Source organism: Catharus ustulatus, chromosome 3 (assembly GCF_009819885.2).
Source record: "Catharus ustulatus isolate bCatUst1 chromosome 3, bCatUst1.pri.v2, whole genome shotgun sequence".
Lineage (NCBI taxonomy): Eukaryota > Metazoa > Chordata > Aves > Passeriformes > Turdidae > Catharus > Catharus ustulatus.
The window spans coordinates 17,107,555-17,127,853 of record NC_046223.1 but is presented as its reverse complement, the minus strand read 5'-3'; the positions used below and the strand labels follow the sequence as shown (position 1 = coordinate 17,127,853).

At 41.0% G+C, this 20,299-nt stretch overlaps 1 protein-coding gene across 1 annotated transcript in view; it reads left to right on the top strand.

Moving 5' to 3' along the window:
- The window catches only part of ALK (ALK receptor tyrosine kinase), a 320,839-nt gene that overhangs the window by 256,968 nt on the left and 43,572 nt on the right, over positions 1 to 20,299 (top strand). The window contains 3 exon segments of the mRNA XM_042779113.1: positions 218 to 387; positions 12,604 to 12,698; positions 14,072 to 14,215. Of these exon segments, the coding sequence (XP_042635047.1) occupies positions 218 to 387; positions 12,604 to 12,698; positions 14,072 to 14,215 (409 nt within the window).

The following is a 20,299-nucleotide window of genomic DNA, read 5'->3' as shown; positions in this document are numbered from 1 at the left end:
ACATAATTTTTTAAAATAGTAGTTTCAATGTTTAATAGCATATACTAAGTATTACAGGCTTCCATATCTGTGGAGTTTCCTAAAGGGATGACATGAGTATGAAGATGGGAGAATCAACTTTTTGGTAATTGGAAAGCAAGGAAAGAAGAATTGAGAACTTCGTTAACTTTTGACTAATGTGTGTGATGTTTACTCTCATATGTTTTATTTCTTCTAGCTACGAATGTCATGGCTCATCCATGGTGTCTTGCTGGGAAATGTATCCCTGGTGCTGGTCGAGAACAAGACAGGAAAGGAGCAGAGCTGGACATTCTGGCATTCAGAGAACAGCGAAGGTTTGGGAATATGGCAGTGGATGATCTTACCTCTCCCAGAGATACTGGATAGGTATGAGTCTTCTCCTCATTGTCCTGCACGATGATCAATCCTGTCAGCCCTAGCTGACAGGCGATGAAAATGGCCAGCATTGCTCCTGGAAGCTGCTCCCTCACGTAGAAGTTCTTTGTCCTCTGTTAGAGGCAGACAACAAGAATAACTTGAGTATTTTGGGAATTTTACAACTCTCAAATGAAAGTTATGGTTCAAAAACTAATTCCATGGGTAGTCTACAGCAAGGTGCTTAAACTTCTCCATTTTATTGACTCTCTTTACATACTGTTCTATGTTGCATGTTTGGTGCTCTCTCATGGTTTGCTAGAGTTGGAGGTGAGCTCCATAGCTGATGTTTTTCTGGGTATCAAAGCCCCCGGTGTTCAATGTGTCTAGATCTGAGGATGAAGAGGTGGGAAAAGAGCCTGCTGCAAAATCTGACAAGGATCCATCTGAGCGTCTTTGTGTTAGCTGTAGCAGAAGCTCACCTTGCTAGAGGACTGTGGCAGTCATGGCTCTATTCTGGCTTTAAGCATATAAGTTTTATCTGGTAATATATATGGTTATTTAGAGTGTTGTTTGAGCTGTTTCTTGCCAGTTATCTTTAAAAGAATACTCTTGTTCATTGTTTACTTTTAACATGTGATATTTCTAGCGTAGGCACAAACATACTTCACCTCCTGCTGCCCTGGCCCTTAGGCTGCAAGATGCATCTACCATCTGTGTCATGAACACTGGTCTCCCTTGTCTTTTTGGAAACCTGTGCCCTAAAAAGAATGGATTTCATTAAGGCATAGCTTGCCTTCTAAGGACTTTGAACAAACATTATATGAATATGCCTTTTATCTTCCTGGAACTTGGGGATGCACATAGGCTGCAAATACAACAAGGACACTGCCAATGCTTTGGTCCTGAATGTATAATTAATATATGTGCATCAAAGATTTTAAAAATGCCAGCATTAAGCTTATTGTGCAGTCACTGGTGAAGCACCATTTGTAAAAATACCTGGTTGCTTCATTCCCTGCAGCTGTGTTTCCTTTGAAGAATGGTGTATTTTGCCATTATTATTTATGTGATTTATTTCCTAATGTTGCCAGGGGAATGTTTTGTACCTGAATTATTCTGTACCTTGTACTATTGCTTTCCTTTAAATTCTCTCTGGTTGCACAGTCAGGCAGAGAACACTTTGATCTTAGGAGTCAGGCTAGTAGTGGTTCATGAGAAATCATGGATTCAGCTGATAACACGGTGCTGACTATTATGTATCAGGTGCTGACATGCTTACTTCCCCTTTGCTTACAGAGAAAGACAAATAGGTTCCCTGAAGGAAGGGATTTTGTTGGAGGTCAAGACATAAGCAAGGAAAACTTTGAAGTTTTGGCGTCTTTTGAAAAGTTTTTGTCGTTATTTATTCACAGAAACCGCACTATGTTAATGAATTTTTCTCCTAAGATTGACTTAACTGAAACCCATCCTTCCTGGGAAGAAAGAAGTCTCTGTTGAGACTTGGAAATACTGTAAGCATCTTTCTTACCATCTCAAAACCTGTTTCTTATGAAATCTGAACTACTGTGCAGATTAGGAAGGAATTCTATGGAAGTATACACCGAAATGGTACTGGTGAGACTCCAGTATACAAATGGAGATAAATGACAGTTTTATTGAACTGTAAGTAGTTAATTGATGTGAACACAGTGCTGGTGCTGCTGAAAGCTTGCCATGTCTGTCTTTTTCTAATTGGTTCTTGTGTCAGAAGCTGTGAGGGTCTGTGTTAAAACCATGATATTATGCAGCTATTCCCACAGAAGGAGCTGAAAGTTTAAATCACCTCACAGAAGTAAAGCTCTCAAGTAAAGCACACCAGTGTACCACTTTCACACATTAAAGCACATTCCATTTGACTGGGAAACTGAATGGAAAGTGTTATTAATAACAAGATAATATGCTCTAAAACTGCTCAAAAGCATGCTTGTTTAAAAGCTGCTTAGCCATAATTTCCGTGTTTGGCTTACAGCACTTCAAAGAATCATTAGGAAGACTTCCAAGAAATTAGATCAGCTCTATCTTTAGAAACAGACACATTTCTTAAATGTTTGATATCCCTCAGGCTGTTGGGAGAAATTATACTTCGGCAGAAAATCACAGCTAGACCATTTCAGGTGAATTGGCAATAACAGAAAAGAGGGAGGAGTAAGATAAAGAAGTTAAATTGTGACTGAGGGATGGTAGATTTTCAGCTCTGTGTTAGCCTGGGCAACCTTGGACACATGTAATCGCAATTTCATCCTGTGTGAGGTCTTACCTCTTCTGCATGGACTTGAAAGAAGCTGAAGTGCTGGCACTTTACATCTTCCTGAAGTTACCTACGCACTTTTGTTCTGGAAGATGTTAGAAGAACAGTTCTGAGAGCTCATATGTTGTGTTGATCAACAGAGTTGTAACCCAGTTCCCAGTGCTCAGTATCCTTTGTGCGTGGGGAAGGAGGGGCCAAAGCTCTGGTCAAGGAGGTGTCATCAAAGTAGCTACAATTAAAAAAGCCAGTTGTGAGCAAGAGCCTCTTAAGATGTTGGATGAACAGGTTGTGCCTACCAGAGGCAAAAGGCAGCACCTCCAGAGGTGCTGCCTTTTAAGTTGCCAGTGAGATATACTCAACATCAACAAACAATCCTTGCTGTGATTTGTTATTCCCTGTAGACCTGCTTACCCCTCTCTAGAGGATGCATTATCAATAAAATCAAATAATCTCCACAGATTAGTGAAAGCTAGAGAAATGGTTATTTTTACTTACTGGAATTTGCACATTAGTGCGCTACTACAACATTTAGATTGAGAGTAGAGTAGAGAACCACTTTATTGTAAGATTGTTTTACTTGATGGAAAATTGCTATTTGTTTTCCAGTATCAAGGATTGTTCTTTTTTAACTTCACAGAAATGCAAGTAGGAAACAGTCTTGAAAACTATGTTGTAGCTGGCAGTTTGGACTTGCTTTTTTTAATATTTGCTTTTAGTTAGTACATGTGAATTTAAGTTTTAGTAATAATAATGTTGTGGGAATGTGACAGCAAGAGCAAACAGAAGCTTGATGTAATTGAAGATGAGTGATTTGTGTAGCTAATAATTAGACATTCTGTTAGTTAAACAGTGTGGTCAAGGTACAGCACATAGATAAAATACAATCACATGTAACTAAGTGATTCTCGGGAGCTTGCTGTCGGCTGATTCTCATTATCACCAATCCTTAGTAACTGTTCGCTACGCAGTGTGAGAGGTGGAAAAGGATTAACTCTAATAGGCTGAAGCCTGACTGGAAAATTAAAGCTGTAAGAAACAAATTCTAAATCTCTTGATTTTTGTGCCCTTGAAGCTGAGGTCAGCTATGTGGAGCAGCATGTAGACTAAAAGTTCTCTGGGACCCTCCACCGCCTGACTGAAGTTGCCTGGCAGTAGATTTCATGTGAGCCAGCCCAGCCCAGCTCTGGACTTTTAAGGCCTATATTCTCTACTAACCCTGTCCTTTTCTTAAAAAATATTTCACTGTAACCCCTCTAAGGGGAATCAGGTAAAAATGGCTAGTATTAATTGTAACTTCAGTGCAGTCTCATGGCAGAAGAAGACTGTGAAGACATATAAATGGAATTTACAGGTGTTTACTGGTTAGAAAGGTTTCTTTGGTTTACTATCATCTCAAGTTCAATTTTTTTGGCATTGCAACATTTAAATTTTTAGCCAGTCTTTATTAGTAGGCAAGATGGAGGAAGGAATAAGAGGAGTTTACTTGAGATCCCTACAAATTAAATTTTCAGTCATGAATAGCAGCACCATTTGCCTTGCCACTGATAGCAAGGCCAGGCCATGTCCTTCCAGCAGGGAAGCATGTTCAGAAAGTGAAAAACTAATTTTCTTTCGGTCCCATAGTGCTCTGAGAACTTCAAAATTATTTTCTTGCTGATGACCTTCTCCTGAACACAGACTGAGAATTTTATTATGTTGGAAGGGATCAGTAAGGTGACTTAGCTGGAAGGTTGGGTAAGGATGAGAGTTTCCTGAGGAAGAAAGCAGAAAGGCCTACAGACAGCAGTTACCTCAGAGGGTGATATTCTGTTGCAACAAGTCAGAATTCATGTCTCAATAATAGCACTTTCTATTTTGTTTTAATTGGCTTCATTACCTATTCTGATTTTGCTGACTTGCTGTGTTTTTACAAACTGGGTTTTTACACTGGTTCTCATTAGGTGCCGTGGTTTAGTGTAGGTTTGGTTTTTGTTTGGGAAGGGAGTCTGCTACCTGCGGAACTGTGGGGACCAGGCAGAATCAATCAGCTGCCTAATCTGGGAGATTGACACCTGGTTGGACCATGCCAAAGAGCTAGTTACGCCTCTGTGGAAAACCCCATTTAAAGACCAGCAGAGCCCGGGAAAGCTTCTTGGCTTCTGGCCTTGAACAGGTAACTGGGGGCTGGCCGGGGCTCTGCTGCAATGCTGACCCCTTCCCAGGAAACTGCCGGCTTCCGTCCTGGCAGCGTGCCCAGGCCCCTTTCAGCGGGGGCTGAGCCCTTCCCAGGGAGCCCCCAAGCCCCACCCTGGCACGTGGCTGGGCCCTCTTCCCATCACTGCCAGGCCCCCTTTCCCAGCAGAACCCTCCAGTCCCTTTTTTCCAGTGGCACCACCAGGCCATGTTCACTGGAGGCTGCATCGGCACCGGGAGCAGCCATACAGCAAGGAGCAGAGCCAGGAGTGGCCGCCACCATCTCAGAACAGGAGTGGCCAAATGGCTAAGACTGCGCAGCCAAAAATTGGCGAGGCCGGAGACAATGGCACACGGCCTTGGCTGCCTTGGCATGGCTTGTAATGAACTTTGTTTGGCCACTTTTAGCCAGCCATGCTGCAGTCAGGACAAAAACGGCAGCAGCTTTTCTTGTTTTCGGCGCTCCACGTGAAGAAAAGTGCTGAATAGAGTTGGCAACCCGGACGGCTCACACTGTATCAGCAGAGACCACATGGGCAGCACGAGAGGCACGGCGAGCGATTTCTCAATGCAAAGCCTGGATGAGATCAACTTTTCAACACTGCAAGACTCTATAGAACTGTTTCCGTTGATAGAGCTTGAGAACAAACACACCTATGATCGCCAATCATCTCCCAAATCGGAAAAAAAGAAAGGGTAAAGACACAGAGTCAACAACATGGGACTCCAAAGTCAGTGAAGACAGAGGCAAATTCTAGATGGGAGAGATTAAGAAGATGCCTTAGACTGAAATTCTTTTTTTTGAGGCTCTGGTGAAGATACATTTGATATATCAAACTTTGGTTTTTTCCCTGGAAAGCATGAAAATGCATTGGGAAGATGTAGTGTTCTAAGCCAACTGTGAGCCAAGGCACCAGTATTGAAGCAAGTAAATGTTCCTATGATCCAATAAGAAATTTGAATAGAGAGAAATGAGAAATTTTGCCCCAGGAATAAAAAAAGAAAACCTCTGTTCCCAGAAATGGATGAAAAGAACCTTTGTTTTTTATGCTAGAACAGCTCATCCTTAACACAGTACCCTAATAACTTGGCATGGCCCATAAACACAGCTGTGGGAAGGCTGCAGAAGATGGAAGGGACTTCATGATTGTGGATATCTGGGCTGCTGCTATTCGTGGAAATTGAAAGCCACGAGAGAACTGTTTCTTGTAAAGAAGTCTCCACAGCATGGCAAGAGAGACTCCTCTCCCAAAGTAGACTAGATTGTTTTAGACGTGTTAAACTGGTCAAAAGTTCCTGGTTTTGTCTCTTTACATTGTCAGTGGGAAGGAAGAGAGGGTGTGGAGGGAGGAGAAGTGTTCTGAAGGTTTATTCTAATTTTCTTATTTTTCTTTTAATTTTGTTAATAGAATTTTTCTTTATACTCTTTAAAGTTTTGAGCCTTTTTTGCCCTCTTCCTCCTAATCCATATCTCACAGCAGGAAATGATTAAATAATTTCTAGTGGGTGCACTGGTGTTTGGCCAGCACTAAACTCACTACATAATCAGTGCATTGGCCGGGAAACTCAAATTAGCAAACCAAAATTGCTACATTAGGTTTTGGTTTCCATGTCCATGTGGGATCCCACATGGGAATGTGGGAGTGGGATTGTCTGTTCTGTCTGGCTCCTTCAGCAGCTCTGGTGTCAATGGCAGCCACAGCAGCTGGGGACCCTCTTACTCATTGCAGTCATACCCCTGTATCTCCACCAGCTGTGGCTAAGCACTCTTGTCCAGTAATTTTTCTTGCATTGCTCTGTCTTTCCCTCTCACTCCTTTCAGAATTTATATATATAAGTTTCTGAGTTTCAGGTTACCCATTTGGAAAGAAAAGGAAGGTTCTTGGCAATATTTTTGATCCAGGTGCCTGTTCATCTCATGTTATTCCTAATTTTTTTTCCATTATTGAAGAAGAAACAGGGATCCTCCATAGAAACCAATCATATGTCTGCCCACACATTACCACGAATATATTAATTGGTCACATCTGCACCCAGATCCCTTCTGTCTTAAACCCATTCAACAAGCCTAGGCTGTGTTACTCTGAGATAGCCACACATCACTTTGTTAAAAGCAGTGAGACCTTAACAACCAGATCACTGCTCTTCTGCTCTCTAGCATTAATTATGTCTGTCTGCAACTGTCCTCCTTCTGAAAGAGTTATTCTGAAAATGTTGTTCTGTGCATCTGAAAGGGGGTTTGGTGACAGTGTGTGCACAGTACCTGTGACAGATTTTGTATATGCATGGTTGTCTTTAATAACACCTTTGAATCTCAATCTTTATTACTAGCTATTAAGTAACTTCTTGCATGGAAATTCTGCCATTGGAACTGAGTTTGGTTAACATGCTTATATTTCTCCAAATAATTTTATATCATCTAAATGCATCTTTTATCCCAAATAATAAGTATTCCTTTGTGAAGTGAGCTAACAATGCATCATTTGTAACAGAGAAGATAATGGGAACCTGAATGTAATAAGGGTTAGTGACCTGAAATTTCTCCATTCTGTGAATACCTCAGTCTCAAGCAGGTTCAGACATAATTATTTTAGCTAGGTAGAGAGAGAAATCACTTCCATCAGAGGCAAAACATTACCAGTTATGAAATGAGATCTGTACGTACAGGCATGCTGTGTTCGTGTCACTGCATGGGGGATTGAGTACAGAGGAGATTAACGTTCAATCTTGGTTAATAATCCCTGTCTTTTATGATAAAAAGAAAAAAAAATAATGATTATGAGGTTTCTAAAATAATGGCATGAAGACAGCTGCCTGAGTCTGGATAATGAAACCTGAACTGTCTGTATGAGTCAGGAACAATATTTAGGTGAAATTCGGAGTAGTTACTGAAGGGAGGGAGCTCCAGATTTTGCACAAAATCAGCTTGCAGAGGTCTTCAATGCAATGAGAATGGGTTTTTTATTCCGTTTCATCAGAAGAAGATAGAATACATGCAAACTTAATATTTCTCTGCAATGAAGATCTAGGGATAGATGATGTGAGGAAAAGAGTTTTTCCTCATGGAGGTTATACCAACATAGCTATAAATATATCTCCACACTTTTAGTTCTGCATTCCCTTCTCTAGTAAGCCCCAGATATTTTGGGAAGAACCAGTCTTCCATTAAAATCAAGGGGGGAAAAAAAGTAAGGAGCTGAACAGAAAACCCACAGTGATGCGAAGAAGCTTAAATACTGATTACACAGGTTATGGACCAGAAGCTTTGATGTTGTCCTCTTTTGGTCAGATTTAACTGAGCTGTTCATCTGGATTGATATTTTACAGATTGTGTCAAAGATGCAAACCTAAAGGAGCTCATTTTGTGCCATTTCTTATCTGTGGTTAAAATATTTGAGCAGTGGTCACTCTTGAGTGGTTTTTGAATTGATGTAAAATTTGTGTCCTTCAAACAGAGGGGCTGATGTTCCCCAGAGAGGAGACTGAAATAAGGGGGGAAGGTGTCCCCCCCCGTGCAGCATTTCCTATTTACCTCAAACAGAATTTCTTTCAAAAAGGCCTTTGTATGTGTTTGCTTTCACAGCTCAGCTAACACTCAGCTCTACAGGGTATAACTTGTACTTCCCAGTTGTCATACATCTAAAGAATCTTCTTTCCATCAGTAATTTGGCTGCTCCTGTATAATTGCCTTTAGGAATATTCTTTCCTGGACATTCACTGCAGCATCTGTGTTTGCAGTTGGTGTCTGCGCATAGCTGTGGACCAGTATCTGTGCTGTGCTGGGGCCAGTGGAGATACTGGGTGTGCAGTCAGCATTACCCCTCTTTGATCTGTGCTCAAACACCAGTGAGACACTGTCACCTCCAGCGTTCTTCTGAGTCACTGCAGTAACACGTGCTGCTGCTGCTGCTTCAGTATCAGCTCCCACCAAAGTCAGAGGGAGTTATTTCATTGATTTCAGAGATCAAACAGAAAGGAAAAAAAAAGAAAAAAAAAGAGAGTGAGCAAGGGAATGAGATTGTCTGTGGGGTTTTCTCCATCTCACTGATGTGTGACATTTCCATCTTGAGTTTTGATTAAATTTCCCTTAATTAGCCCATTAAGCTAAAGCCACCAAAGTTAATGATTGAAATGTTGGTTAACTGATGATCTTGTTTCACTGGAATTTGAAAGACATCGTATTTCTAAATTAATAGTGACATTAAACTAGAGAAGATAAAATGATGAACTATTTGTTGCAGAAATGCTGGTCTCAAGAGAAGGTTTGTACTGAAACTGCTTTCGTGTTAGCAAAAAATAAGATTAATAGGCAACCAAAGCAGCACTGATGGTCCTAATAGTGTTTAGCATTCACAGAATTTTTGTCTTTTTGAGGCATTTCTGCCATTTTTTTTCATTCCTGGTGAATTTGTGGAAATTTCTCGAGTTCTGGTCCCAGTGTTCCTGCAGGTGAAATCAGCAAGGCTGTCTCTTAACTTGAATGAACTGTAAATAAAAGTAAAAAGCAACCTATGGCATTCTGATATGGGCATGGTACATGGCACTGCCTTCAACAACAGAAATACTGGTTTGTATCATGCCTTCAAGGTCTTAGGAGTTGAATATTTGACAATTCTCTTAAGAACAACCCTTTATTGACTGAAGAGGCACGACATGAAAAGTGCATCAAAGCATAACACTTTGGGACATGAACCTTAGGTTCTGCCAAGGAAATTGCCTGAAGATATTTTTAGAACTGCTTCATTGCCTAGAGGCAGAAAGAAGGTGCATTGTAGTCTTTGCAGAAGTATCTGTCTCTTGTGCTCCCTGAGCTAAAGTCTGCAGTACTGGAGGGAAAAGCTGACAGAGAGGAATTGCTTATTTGCCTTTGTAATTAATTTTGCAGCCTCAGTTTAACAGCTTACAAACATAAATTTGCATCAAAGTGTCCCTTGTTTCTGAGTGGCATTTAGTGTGCACCCTGAGGAAACAGGCTGGGGCTCAAATGCACCAGACTTGGTCCCTCCAATGCAGCACCAATGGTCACTGTGTGCAGGGCACTGATTTTCGCACAGAGCTATCTGAAAGACATGCAGCTGAACCAGATTCCAGCCTATCTCTTCCTGGGCATTTCAGGACCACACAACAGGGAGGGAGAAGCTTCTGCTGAGCTACAGTCTGTATTTTACAGTCTGTATTTTACAGCCTGTATTTTACAGCCTGAGGTGGGTGCTGGTTCTCCATAATACGCCAGAATGTGACCTGTGATGCTTTAGGACCCGTTTCACACACACACTTCCATCATCTCTGCTGCTGGCACTGTGACTTACAGGAAAAAGCAGATCAGAGTGCACTGTGCCTGTCCAACAGCTTTTGTTTAAGTCTTGTACGGCATGTCTCAAACTGAACAGCTTATGTTTATGCTAGAGCTTGTAGTTTCATCTGAAGTGTTGTGGGATGTCAGCTGTAGAGCAAATAAGGGAGGGAGGCAGGGGGAGGGCAGCCAATTCAGTCAGAAGCCAATTTAATATCCAAGGATTTTATGTTCCCTGCTGTTCTCTTCCTAGACATACCCACAAGGGGTTTCAGGTATCCCAATTAAGAACTGTAAGACTGCTGGCAGCATCAGACGGCAGTTGCACTTTTTATGGATTTGGGAAGGCTAAAAATATGCTTTTGTGATACTCAGACTTCTATGGATGGAGCTGCCACCTTTTGAGCTGGTAAAGATGAATCATTTAGCAAGGAAAATTGTCTTGCAATGTGGAATTTCCTTTGGTGCTAGGAATACTCTTCCTTCACCATATCCACTATTATTTGTGTCAGTCAGCTGCTCTTTCATGGCAGCTGCTCATGTCTTTAGAACATAAAACGTCAGTTTTAGAGAAGTCTCTCCATGTGTGCAATGCATATCTCCTAGGAGTGAGAAATTTCAGTGTTGGAACATCGTTGCTTTTCTTTACTAGAAATAAAGAAGGAGGAGCATAGTAACTATATAAATCTTTTCTGTTGTGACTGGGTTGTGGTCCATTCTAAACCCTTTGCACCTTTTGGAGGCTGACAGGAGTCTTTTCTGGTTTGAGTTTCTGCTTTGGTTTGGTCAGTTTTTCTGACTTTGTCCCCAGCTGCAGCTTAGCAAGAGCACCAGTTGCAGAAGACAACAACGACACTCCAATCTATGTATCCTCAAAGTCACAAATATCCCTGGGGTCTGTTTTAGCTTTTGCCAAACCTGTTGCCTCTGGAAAGCTGCCCTATGTTTGAGAACAGTGTGGAAGTTTGTTACATTTGCTGACAGGAGAGTCAGGAGGCTCAGTCAAAAACCACATTCAAAACACAGGAATATGCTGCCTCACAGCAAATATGCACATGACCAAGGCAATTTGGTTTTGAGGTTGGTTTGCTGGTAAAGGAAAGGTAGTATTTAAAAACAGTAGGAATCACCAAGACTAATGTAAGAATGGTAATAACATACACATAGCTGAGAGAAAATATTTTAAACCCAATGCCATGCAGAAAGGACTAGAGTCTGTGAGAAGAAAAAAAAATTCTGCTGGTGTTTAAATCCTCACTGCACAGAAGACACAGGATTTCTAAAACCTTTCAAATAAATAGGGCTGCTCCTCTAAAATGCGTTGTTCTGTCATCATTTTCTTGTCTAAACTGAAACACCTGCAAGAATTCACATTATGACTGAACATTTATCTCTAAAAGATAGAGCAGGAAGCACCCGCAATAGATCTACATTAAAGAGACCCACGAATGATTTAACTTCTGCTGGTGTAAAACATCGAGATACAACAGAGAAGTAGGTTTAAATAATATTTTGTATTCACTTTCAGCTTGTTCTGCATCATGTGATCGTTTCATGTTTTTGTAGTCTTGATGCAACCTCTGAGCATTGTATCTGACTGCTGAGCTATGGTTGGCTGCTTTCAGAAATTGTTCTCTTTCCTAAGCAGAGTATTATGATTTTATGTGGCAGATATGCATTGAGAGAACATGAACTTGCTAAGCTAAGAGAAAACCTAAATCCATGAGTACACAAAATTAACACATGGCCAATATTCTGCCAGATTTGAAGTATTTGGATATGGGTAATTTTTGCTCTTCCTGTTAACGTGTAATATCACTTAGGGTGAATTTACAGTGATCTTTCAGAAATATAAGAGTGGCATAACTTCCTAGCAAAAACCAGCTTTCCTTAAATCAGGAAGTGGTTTAAGGCAAACCTCCTCAGCTTCTATAAGGAGATGATGAGTTCTGCTTTTCCTGTGGACTACCCAGTGTCAGTTCCTCTCTTTTGTGACTGCCAGGATTGTTAGATATCCTTTGCTTCCTACAGAGCACATCAACACCAAATACTGTCTAAAATTGTTTCAGCCTTTGATTGCCAGTTCCTTTTAGGAACTCCAAATTATTTCAGGAGACCTGCCTATTTATTTTTCTTAACACTTTAGGGTGTAAATCACTTGTGAGAATAAAACCACTTAGGGGTCTGTTTGCTTGGTTGGGGCCTTGTTTTCTGACAACATGAATACACTCACTTCTGCTTCCTTCAGGCTGTTTTTCTGGAGGGAAGAGGGGCTGTATTTCCTTATTCTCTCCACCTATATTACTGTATAGCTCCCCTCCTCAGATCATCTTTCCTTGCTAGGAATGAGGATACTTTATCAATTTAGTATTTTTATATGTGAAAAGATTTTCAAAAACTGCTTTAATTGTGAAGAGCACTGAATTTCATGTTCTTTAGCAGAATTTAATCCCATTTTTTCCAATCTGTGCAGGTTTTGGTTTCAGATCACTGCTTCATGGGAAGAAGGCTCTGATGCCATTGTTGCTTTTGACAATGTCTCCCTTAGTCTGGACTGTTATTTAACAAGTAAGTTTTCCTTTTATCTGCAAGCAACTTATCTTTCATTTGCCATGTAAGTGAAATTTGGGAACTGTGGGGAATGGGCTGGGTGTCATTATCTTCAAAAGAAGAAGGTAGAGGTCTGTGTCAGAAATCACTGTGCTTAGGCAGAGGACCCCGTTCAGGGGCACCCCTTTCTGGTGGAGCTGAGCAGGGAATGGATTCCCAGTTTGGCATAAGTGAGTAGTGAAACATAGCATGTGGGAGATCAGCTTCCAGCTGAGGCAAAACCATCACCTACCCAGCCAGGCTGATGCAGGAGCCAGGCTGTGATTACAGATTTCCACATGACCTGGTTTGCTGTGTGACAGTTATCAAAATGAATGACAGTTGGACACTGGCTGGGAAAAGACAGGCACCCTGTGATTGACACTAACTTTGCAGTAACATTGGGCACAATACTCCAGTTAAATTAGAGCAAGGTTATTTTATTTAGACTGACATGCATTTAAGTCTGAATCAGAAACTAGGATCTTCACACTCTACTGCTCTGGGGAAAAATTTGGATTCTGATCCTGGCTTTGTGTTTGACTGGCCTCTAGATTATGCCCAGTCTATACCTCTGATGCCACATGTAGCTTTTTATTAAACATTTGTGTCTGATTCATCTTCCATAATCCAATGCATAGTGAATTGCTTAATTTGTAAATGTATTCAGTGATCTGTCACTCTGTACCTCAGACCAACAACTTACATGAGGGCTGGAGAATTGCTGCTCTGAACAAATTAAACTTCTGCCTTGGGCTGAGCAACAGAACTTAAGTGCGTCCTTTCTTCTCCAGCGCTTGAAGCTTCAACCTCTGTAGCCCTGTTCAGACTGAAAACCTCTAAGCCACTTCTGCAGTCAGAGTGTTTCATCTGCTTTGTGTTCTGTTAATTTGCATTGCCTGGGGCATGAGTCTCTCCATTTATGCAGTAATACCTCTTGGTTCCTGTGCATAAGTACATTTCTCAAGTTCCAGTATTCAAAGAGATCTTAAAATTAGGATAGAATAAAAAAAAATTCCTCATACTTTTACTGGCTAAAAATTTTTTATAACAGGTGCTAAAGATTGTATTCTGTATTGATTGTATTCTGTATTGATTGTATTCTGTAATTCTGCTTTGTGTCTTCATTCACTTAATGTTTTGCCTACCACTCATTCCTGTTTATTTTCCTTTTGTCTCAGTACAATGGAAAGTAAATCTGCCCATTTATTTTAATAATGTTACATCCTGTGACTGCAGGCTCTTATTCTCAGCACAGAAGTCTGCAGCCCTTATTTTAGCTTCAGTTTTGGACTACATACCGACTCAGTCCGCCTCAGCCATAAACCAATCTGTGGTTTCTTGTTCTTTAGTCAGTGGAGAGAAGACACTTCGAGGTACCCCTCCAGACTCAAGCAATTTGCTCACCATTAGAGGTCGCCAGAAGAAGTTTGGATGGGAACAAAAGCTCCTGGGAAATCTCCAGCTCAGCAGTGCCCCCTTTTCTGATCCAGCAGGTAACTGTCAAGTCGGAGAAGCACCATCAGATAGGAGAGATTTCCAACTAGCACAGATTTCATTTAGATGTGGCTAAATGCAATTTTTTTTTTCCCCAAAGTCTTTGTTTAGAGCTTTTCACAAGTCCCTTAAAAATAAAACAAAATATAGTCTAGAAAGAAATTACCTTTAGCTGCTAACTGTAACTTGGATTTAACTGTAACAGACTGCAAGCTGGTGAAAGAACCAGAAGGGGCCACTTGAAGTAAAATGTGGGTTTAAACTGTAAGATAAGTGTGTTTGGTGTCATGGTCATCTAAAAATTGGCAGGAATCAAAGGGAAGTGTCCAAATTGATTGAGTTTAGTGTTTCTTAACCGAACACCCAACTCTTAATACAGATTTGGTTTGAGCTAACATAGCCTCACTTTTTCAGGAAATATTCATTGTCCATTTGAAACGGTTCAGCACTGGACTTAGTTAGAAATGCCAGTCTTGTATGTTCATGTTACTTCATTCCCCTACCCTTCAGCTTGTCTTTCCAGCCTAACTCTAATGGTGTGGGCCAAATTGATGCAAGAGTTCCCTTCCCTGTGTTCCTTCTCCATTGCTGTCTCCCAAATGTTTTCCTCTCTCCTCTCCAGACTTTCCCACCTATTCACACCTATGGCCTTAAAGGTGCATTTCCATTTGTAAATCTGCTTCCTGCTCCCTCCTTGCCAGCCTTTCTTCCTGAACTAGTTAATGCAACCACAACCTCCAGCCTACCTGGGGCAGCAGGGCTGACCATGGGAGTGAGGGATAGCGACAGGAGAGACAAGCACTTCTTACAACTGCAGCCCTCAGCACTGTGGCCAGCTGTTTCTCCTCACTTAGGGCAAGCTACTTACCTGCCAATTTGAAATACCACCCCTCTTAACTTAGAGAGCAGGTTGATATATGCTTCCTTTGCTCCGTCAGTAAGCCTAGGGATTTGTTCCTGCTTGCCTCCTTCTCTCCCACTCTTCTGCCTAAGAAGAGTTCTTTCATCTCTTCTTTTCTAGGCTGTATTCCACTTTGCTACCTGCAGTATTCTGTTGAGGTGCATGAACTAATGGTGTTAGTCTGATTAGTGTGGCCAAAAGCCCCACACAGCCTTCAAAGCCTCCCTGAAAAGCTGGATCCAGGAGCCCACTCCATGCTGCCACAGCAGGGCAGCTGCCGCTGCCTGAGCTCTCTTGTGAAGCAAGCTCCGGCAGCAGAGTCTGAGGGGACACCGCAGGGTCAGCTGAGTTGCCATCACATGGAGTATACTGATATTTTGTGTCCTGAGCATCCCACAGCAAGAAAAGTGCAGAAGCATTGTCAGGAGTCTTAAGGGAGCAAGACAGAGGCAGTGAGCTCGTATGAGAGGATGCTGGGCTGGCTGAAGCTGCAGTTCAGCTGTAAAGATTGTGTTTAGCTCTGTTACAGATGTGTGTGAGCTTGAGCTGTCACAAAGGTATAATTTACAAAAGTATATTTTATATGTTGTCTTTGAAGGTTCTTTGAAGTCCTCCCTTCAATATGTGTATCTCTGTTTCCTGCCTGTAAGTGGAGTTGCCTTTTAAGTGCTATCAGTATTGCCCTTGGGTCAGTGATCTCATAGCAGGATCCGTAGGCAGGTGTAGATTATGGATTTCTGGCTGACTTTCTGTAGGTGGTGATGTAGTTTCCTAAGGCAGCTATACATTTCCCTCCAGGAAATGTAAACCTACTGTTTTAGCAACAAAAAACTGTTAGATTTTAGATGCAAAGTTAATGTAAAGTGTGTGTGGGCTAGAAATCCTGTGGCTGTAAATTTTATTGAGAATTTTGTTATTTCCTACTTCTCACTAGACTTGACATCATTTAGCTCTTCTGCTCTCTGTCCTGTGTGAGGAATTCAATTTAGAGAAAGTCTTGGACAGTAGAAATAAAGGGAATCAGATTGCATGAGGGTAGAAGACAAGGTCACTGAGGTACTTTGAGCAATTAAAATAATTTGTGATGACCTTGGGGTGAAAATTCAAGGCAATTCCAATCTAAAACAGCTTGCCTATTTTCTGGGCTTTATCCTTGGTCTTGTTCATATTCTGTCTAAAATTGTCTCTAGCCCTTGGGGTTTGAAATTACTCCTACAGCAATTTTCTCCCCTTGTGCCCTCAGAGTAGACAGGGCAGAAACAGAGAAGCTGAGTGGCAGTGAAAGTCATTGCATTTCTGAGGGTCTCTGCAGCACCAAATCCCCTTTTTCCTTTGTGTTCCTGAGTCCCTGGTTGCTGTCAGGAAACACTGCAGATGCTTGTTTGGTCCCTAGGCTATGTATTTTACCCTGCTTTAATCTTGTTTCTTTCTGCATCCCATAATGCATTTAAGAAACCTCGGGCTGAGTCTGTTCAAGGCCTTTCCTTTGATGGGCACATATTTACTGTTGTGTGAGTGAGCCGACAGCATCAGCACCACCCTGAAGACCAATATGTGCTCAGCTAAAAGTAATTACAGTTAATAGGATCTTTGACTTGTGTGATGGATCACGTACTATAGTGTTTCCTTCTTAAGAAATCTTACTAAAACAAAGAACTGTTTTCCTAAAGCTGATGAGACAACAGGATAATAAAATGCCCTCCCTAAGTCCCCAGGCCAGTTCAGCCTTCGCAGCAGGAGCTACAGTCTGAAAGACAGGTAGCACTTTATTTACACACCACTAAATGCAAAGAATCTCAGTTGTTTTCAAGGGCATGGGCTCTCCACTTGCTCCTTTGTATCTGAGCACAACCTCTTAATACCCCTGCTGTTTTTGCCTGTGCTTGGAAATCCATTTTCAGCAGAGGTGATAGTTGGCACCACCAGCCCCCCTGTCCTCTCTGTTCTCAGGCCCTGTACCTACTGACTTGCTTCTTCAGCCTTGCCACCGATGGTCATGGCTCAGAGTGCCTCCAGGTCACACACAACAGAGAAGCAAAACACACAACACAGCCACACTGTCAGACATCCCAAAGCTTTCGGAAATGTGTTACCCACTGTAGTGTGTCACACCTGGGATAATGAACACACTGGGTAGAATGAGACCTGACATGCCTGCCAACTAATGCGGTGCAGCTACTCTCTCGTGTTTCCTGATGACCAGGACAAGCACAGAAAAATTCCTGTGGTTTTCAAAGCCCAGTTACTTGCAGTGCAAGGTGGCCATTAGATAGATGTTCGTGGGGCAGTGCAAATGCTTTCCTTTTCAATTAACTAATGATGTGTTATTTGCTGGAATACTGGTTTCTTGCTGAAAGGTTTCAGGTGAAACTTGATTCTAGAGGCAGCCTGGAAAAATAGCTATAACAAGGTCTGCATATTGAAAGAAGATTGAAAGATTGAAACAGCTTTAATGGAGCCAGGATTTTTCATTGAGATGGTTAAATCTGTACAAAAGGCTGAGTGCTGTTTATTCTGTTGTAAACCCAGGCTTACTTTGGCTTTGGTTTTAAATTGGTTAGGTATTAGTTTAAGTAAAACTGAAAGCTTCTCAAACCATACTATCATTCAACCAGCAATTAAAAAGTCAATTTATATCAAACCAGTGCAATTTCCTTTTATACATGAGGCTAGAATAAGGGAAATTCGGGCATATAAAGATACAGTGAGCAATAATGAGGAACTCGAGGTAAACAAATTACTATCACAGAAGCTGAAGGAGACAAAATAGGATTCTCAGTAGGCAAAAGGAGATAACAAGACACAGAGCAATCAAACTTTAATTAAAGATTTCTGGTGCTTCTGAATAGGCTTTAAATGCCATGAAGATAGCTTCTCTTTTGATGTTTCACCTTCTTTTCTGTCCCACTGACAACTTATTTATATCAGGGCACACAGTACAAAAATATTAACCTTTTTCCCCCTCAAATCTTGCATTGTTTTGTCCCTCCTGCTCTGCATATCCTCTAGCTGTTATGCACCGCTGGTTTCTTGCATGGAAACTGCCTTTAAATAATTTTCTCACCCAGACTGGGTTACTGTTTTCCTCCAGTTTCTTCCCCACAGCATTTAGTGGTTGCACAAATTTTGTGTGAAGATCGGGGAGAGTCCTGTTTTGAGTATTTCCATAGCTGTTTCTCGGAAGAACTCTCAGTCACATTAGTTAATCAGATGAAGGAGCTGAAAGGGACAGCGAAGCAAGTATTAAGTAAAAGAAAATTACATTTGGTTGCTCTTCGTATGCAATTATACTAACTGAACTATTGGTGTAATGCAATAAAGGTATCTGCAGAATTGTATTTTTGTATTATGCATCAATTAACACAGTGAATAACAGTCCAATTCCCTCCCTCCAACAAAAATAACATTCTGAACAGTGATGGAAATGTTTGGACACGACAGTGGGATCTCACAATATGTAGGTATGAATTTCTTTATTGCAGTGTTTACACTTGCTTTCTCTGTAGGATTAAAAATAGCAATGGTGCAATACTGAAAATCAGCATGCAACCAGATACAACCTAGCAAAGTTGAATTGGCATAATTGCTCTCTAGAGTTAATCATGCACTTGAAATAAACAGGGCAATTCACAGGTTTCAGACCTACATTACAAAGCTGCTCACTCTTAAGAATTGTAGTTTTAATTGTACAGAAACTGCTGTAAATCTCAGAAAATGTTTTTAAATAATTTTTCCTCCTCCACCCAACTTGGTTGTTGTTATCTAATGTGCATTTTACCATCTTTTGTAATTATGAACAAAAATTTGGTAGCATGTATCACTTAAGACCCTTTATAGAAGATTCTTTGTGAAACATAAAAGGGAAAATAAATTTGTTTTCTTGATGCTGCTTTGTTAGTGCCTAGTTTCAGAAGGTGGCAAGAAATAAGGCCGTTTTATTGCTCTCCAAAGTCAGTAGTGTTCTTACCTACTTACACTGACCACAATTTTCTACAAGAATGCCCTGATAGCATTCCCTATTTATATACACTTAAGAAAAATCTAAAGCATGTGTCTTGGTTTGAAAGATAGATTTCTGCTAAGGAAGGCAGGAGCCTCTCTTGAAATGGAAAATGTAAACCTCTCCCGCCAAATTATTATAATTTTGGAATTAAGGAGCTCTCAGGCAAAGGTATGGGAATAGGAATAACAGTTCTTTAGTAGGAAAATTAAAATAAAAATAGAGTAATACAGAAAAACAAAACACTGAAAGAGTCAGAATACAACGTGACACACTGTCAGTCAGCCAGTGGTGGCTGCATCCTCCTGCAGTGACAGATGTGATTCAGTTGAAGCAGTACTCCTGTAGAAGGGTGAAGTTTTTCCTTAAAGGTCCAGTGATGATGTGGAAAGGTCTGGTTTTCCTCTGGAATCCAGTGGGAAAAGGCTGCTCTGATGTTCCAAATCTCAGATTTTATCTAGGTAGGAAATGCTTGGTTCCTCCCCCTGGCTGGAGCATCTCCCAATGGGATGCAGTAATTTTATCAGTCATACAGTGGGACTCAATGGCCCATTAACAGGAGATACCTCCCTGGAGGGAGGATGGGTTGTGGAAAAGATAAAGAACACTGCCCCACCTAGTTTCAATGAATGGTGATAGAATACATACTTTTGGTTACATCCTGCATTGCAATCCAGACAGCATGAATCAAGTTTTGAGTTTTCTTTGAAATGATACTCAGGATCAATCTGGCATACGTTTGTCATCACTGCAGATACTCTTCCTGATGAACTGAAAGACATATCCAAGTCTTTCACTGCTGTCCTTATTTAGAAAATAATGACAGAAATAGTAACTCCAGAAAGAATAGAAAGGCCAATCTCTATTTGTCTAGCCATACCTCAGTAACTGGTTCTCATATTGCTGGCAAGTCTCACTATTTTCTATGATCATTTTATATCCCCTTAATACCATTTTGTAGACATACTTAACAGGTATGAGAGTGTGATTATGAGCACAACCTAGTTCTGCCATTTACCATCATTTTTCAACCCCCTGTCCCATTAATCTCTGGCAAATTCAATTCTGGTAAAGGTAATTATCTCCAATTACTGCTCACAGAACACTGTTAAACAACAGAACCCAAAGCAAAATTGAAATCCTTAGCTCACTGAGCATATTTCTTATATATGCTTGTAGTGT